The sequence below is a fragment of the Antrostomus carolinensis genome, unplaced genomic scaffold (genome assembly GCF_000700745.2).
Source record: "Antrostomus carolinensis isolate BGI_N321 unplaced genomic scaffold, ASM70074v2 scaffold37541, whole genome shotgun sequence".
Classification (NCBI taxonomy): domain Eukaryota; kingdom Metazoa; phylum Chordata; class Aves; order Caprimulgiformes; family Caprimulgidae; genus Antrostomus; species Antrostomus carolinensis.
In genome coordinates, this window is record NW_010295529.1 from 2,389 (window position 1) to 6,677 (window position 4,289).

At 55.1% G+C, this 4,289-nt stretch overlaps 1 protein-coding gene across 1 annotated transcript; it reads right to left on the minus strand.

Moving 5' to 3' along the window:
- Positions 1 to 28: 28 nt before the first annotated feature.
- Positions 29 to 4,288, minus strand: LOC104532747 (glycerol-3-phosphate dehydrogenase [NAD(+)], cytoplasmic; the record flags this gene model as incomplete). Its single annotated transcript, XM_029087481.1, has 7 exons — positions 29 to 707; positions 987 to 1,093; positions 1,282 to 1,515; positions 1,830 to 1,942; positions 2,898 to 3,036; positions 3,374 to 3,514; positions 4,214 to 4,288. Coding segments are annotated over 7 exons (906 nt in total), but the record flags the coding sequence as incomplete, so codon positions are not given.
- Between the last annotated feature and the right edge of the window lies 1 nt (position 4,289).

Consider the following 4,289-nt stretch of genomic DNA (forward strand, 5'->3'; position numbering starts at 1 on the left):
CAGCCCATGGCAGAATGGCAAAGAATGCTTTCTGTGCTGGCACTTCATAGAAAGGAGAGTGATTCCCAGCCCCTTTGAAAGTCCTTAGGAGCTTCATTCACCTTATTAGAGCCTGGCAGGGAAGTGTGCCCTCTCCATGAGACAGTTAAGCCAAAAGCAACAGCAGCAACAAGCAGGAAAGGGCTGGTATCACACAAAGTGGCCCCATGGGGCTAATAGCAAAGCTTGTCCTCCCAAGTGGTGCCTCCTGCACAGCCCGTATCGATCAAGACCACCTGGTAGAGTCCAACCAAGATATGGATCCATCATGTCAAGAGAAAGTGAAAGGAGGAAGATGCTCAGCCCCGCTCAAGGCAGACCCTAGGCAGCAGAAGAAGCTAAATGAGCCCTTCAGAGAGAGAGGGAGATCAGCAGGTACCTCTGTGCAGGTGCCAGGCTCAGGCTGGCAGTGTCCAGGGTTGAGAAAGGGAACCTCTGCCCTTCCAGCACCCTGCAAAGGCTCCCAGGAAATCCAGACTCCTTACAAAGTTGTAGCTGCAGAGCAAGTTGGTGTGGGCAGGAGCTCTCCGCTCATCTCAGCGGGATCACTGGTTTTGCAGGCAGAGCCCCTTTACATGTGCTCAGGGTGGTTCTGGAGACACTTGATGACATCAGTAACAGGTTTGCCCTCGTAGCAGATCCGATACACAGCTGTGAAGAGGGGGAACCTGTTGGCAGATGAACAAAGTCACCCCTTGCCCTGTCACCACAACTGGCAGAGTCACCTCAACTTCTGCTGCAACATGCAGGACCACTGGGCAGGAGCAGGGGGGACAGTGACATGGTGCCTCATCCAACAGGCTGTTCCTGCCCAGCTGGTTTGATGTAAACAGGGCAGAGATTGACCTGAACAGCAGAGACACTATGGGTGGGTTTCCCTTCCCACAGCTGCAGGAAAGATCCCAGCCCACCCCAAAAGAACAGACAAGGGAGATGAGAGCACTCACTTCTCCACAAGGTTCTTGCTTTTAAGGATGCGATGCAGCTCAGCAGATGTCTGGGGACCTTGCAGCTTCTGCCCATTCAACATCTCCTTCTCCAGCTGCTCAATAGACTGAAACAACCCAACAGTGAGAGAGCTGGACCCTGCAACCCCATCTGCTGCCCCACGTTCCTTCCCTGGAGCCAGGCTGTGGGACTGGGTGAGTGAAGGCAGGATACCATGGTGCTAATCGGGTTCACCTCCCTGCCTGCTCAGCAGGTTGATGGACACCAGCGTTGCCTGCTCCCCACTCCACTTACCTTCCCAGTCTTGGCAAAAGCCTCAGCCACTTTGCGGTTACGGCCACCGTAGCAGGTAGTGATGAGGTCAGCAACGCCACAGCTCTCCAGGAAGGTGGAGGAGGTGACGGAGCCCTTACAGAAGAGTTTGGCAAAGCCAATCATCTCCATCAGTCCTAGACGGATCACAGCAGCCTTCGTGTTGTCTCCATAGCCGAGCCCATCGCAGAAACCAGCTCCTACCGCCACAACGTTCTGGAAAACAGCAGCAACGTGGAGGGATCTGTTCCCAGTGGAGCTCAGGGCTTTGCTGTGTCCATGAGCTGCCTGTGTGATCCCAAGCACAGGCTCCTGCCTCTGCCAATGATCATCATCCCTCCAAGCAGCTCAACAGGACACATCCACAGTTCCCTCCAGAGTCCAGCCTTTGACCCAACGGTCTCAGCGAGCCACAGTGCAATATCCAGTGTCCATTCAACTGGCAGCCTCCTCCCCAGAGCTCCCTGCAGGTAGAGAACCCCAGGCTCTGCTAACCAAGACCTGCAAACCCTGGTGAGCAGCTCACCCACCTTGAGAGCCCCGCAGATCTCTACAGTGTCAGCTTCCTGCACCACCGTCACCCGGAAATTTGGTGTCTGCATCAGCTCCTTCAGTGTCTGCCAGTGCTGCTTGTTCTTGCAGCCTGATGAGACAAAGGGAGAAAGAGGAAGATGATGGGGGGAGACCCTAAGGTAGGACTGTGCTGCTCTCCTGCCCAGAGGTGCGTTCCTGCAGCATAGCCCTTGCAGCTAGTGCAGCAAGAAGAACCTATTGCTCAACTGATGGCTGTTGCTAAACATTTGCAGGTCCACGAAGTGCCAAGCACACATTGCCTGGCAGATAAACAAGGTTCAACCTTGGAATTCCCAAAAGATAGGGACAATCCCTACCACTGTGTCAAGCAAGAGAGAAATGATGTGCCCATTAGATTAAAGAAATCTTCAAAGGTTGCAAATTTGGGTTTGGAGACTGCTGTTCTCCCCGTTCCTGCAGTGTCCTGCATGGAAGCGTTTCTGTGTGCTCACGGTGACAGCATGCTCTGCTTCTACCTCTCCAGTCTCTGCAGCCTCCTGCACAGCTTGTTTGCTTTTGTTTAAAATACAGACACTTTGAATCCCGTCACTTCTAACCCAGCGAACTGTTCTGTTGGTTTTGGCTGCTGTGTGTGATTCACAAACAGCGTGGAGGATGTCAGGAACAGTCACCAGATGAACGTTCAAGCAGCTCTGGTTGGCAATAACATGAGATCCAGGTGAGCACCACTTGAAGCCCAAGGAAATGAAGGTAGGAACTCTATTTTGAAAAGGGCCTCTTGGTGTCCACCCCTTTAATTTGTGCCAGGCAAACTGCCTGATGCTGAGTCCATGCTGGCAGGAACTTCTAGACACACAAGTCTGTTTTTAATGAAGCGAACAATCACATCGTAAACCCTGTGAATGAGTTCATCCAGCTCCTATGGAGTCTCACTGCCTCCACAGGGAAAAAGGGCCGGCTCACCCGAGGCAACGGTAGTTAAAGCTGCACCATGCACACCCCTTTGCCTCTTCCTGCTCGTCAGAAACGGAGGCTGCTAATGAGGGGAGATGTTGGCTCCTTACCGATGGTTGTTTCACAGAACTTCTCTTCTGCCACTTCACTAGCAATATTGGCCCCCATGAGGACACTCATTTCTATTCCCAGTTTCTCCTGGATTATGTCTGAGATCAGCCTCAGCCCATCTGGTCCTTCATCCACCCCCTGGGAGACAACCAGGGACAGAGATGAGCACCTGCTCCTCTGGAGACCTGGCCCCACCTGCCCCAATCCTGTTATTCCCTGTGCTGAAATGCTCCAAATCTCATCCCAACAGCCCCCCCGGTGCTCAGCTGCACCCCACTCCTCACAGTGCCTGAGATCCCCCACCAGTACACCTCCAAATCCCCACAAAGACTCTGCTCCCACTTCCCACTCACCTCCCTCACAACCCTGGAGCCCAGTTTCTACCCCCAAACCCCAGGATTCCCTTTGCAGCCTCTCCAAGCCAGGCTATTTCCAGTTAAACCCCCAGAAGTGCCCCATGAGCTGCCCTTCACACCTTGATGAGTGACACCCCAACAGCATCTTTCTTCAAATGGCCCTTGAGCTGGTCACAGACTTTGCCGATAAATTGATGGGGCACCACAAAGAGGAGGATGTCAGCCCCAGCACAGGCTTTCAGCAGGTCTGGCTCTGCTACCTGTATAGAGAGTGTGACTGTCACCAGGGTCTCGTGCCTGTAGTTGGGCAGTGAGTGTGTCCCGAATCCAGGACAAGGGGAATGGGGCTTGAGAACAACTGCTGGGGAGGGACTTCCCTGTAAGGGAAGGAAGGGCACAAAGTCACTGCCCTAATATTTCCTTCCAGGGCTGGCAGGGCAAAGGGGCTGGAGCAGAGCAGGGTGAAAGCACCCTGAGCTGGTCCTGTGAAGGTGGGCAAAGACCTGGGGTCATTCTGGGGACCTCAGCAGCCCAGTGCCCGCCGAGGGGCTGAGCGTACAGCCGTGGGGCAGCCGGCCCCACAGGGTCTCTGTGTGCTGCCCACGCCAGCTCGGAGGCAGCCAAATGGCCTCCAGCCCAGGCTGTGGGATGCCAGAGCGTGTGCTGCCCACGCCCGCTCGGAGGCAGCCAAATGGCCTCCAGCCCAGGCTGTGGGATGCCAGAGCGGGGGTGAAGGTGGGCAGCGAGAGCAGCCAGGGCTGCAGCTCATCCAAGCACAGATCAAGGTCACCAGGAGGGTGTCACTGAGTCCTGTGCAGCTCGGTGCATCCCCCACCTTCACACCCCAGTGCCCAGGACACCAGCAGCTCCCAGCACAGCTATTTATTACCTCTCACCAGAGAGCCTGGCTCTCGGCACCGACCGGACCTCACGCTCAGCTCTCGGGGGGCCACACTCACCACATTGGGGGGCAGCTTGTGCCCGGGCAGGTACTTGACATTTTCATGCTCCGTGTTGATGATATCGGTGAGGCGC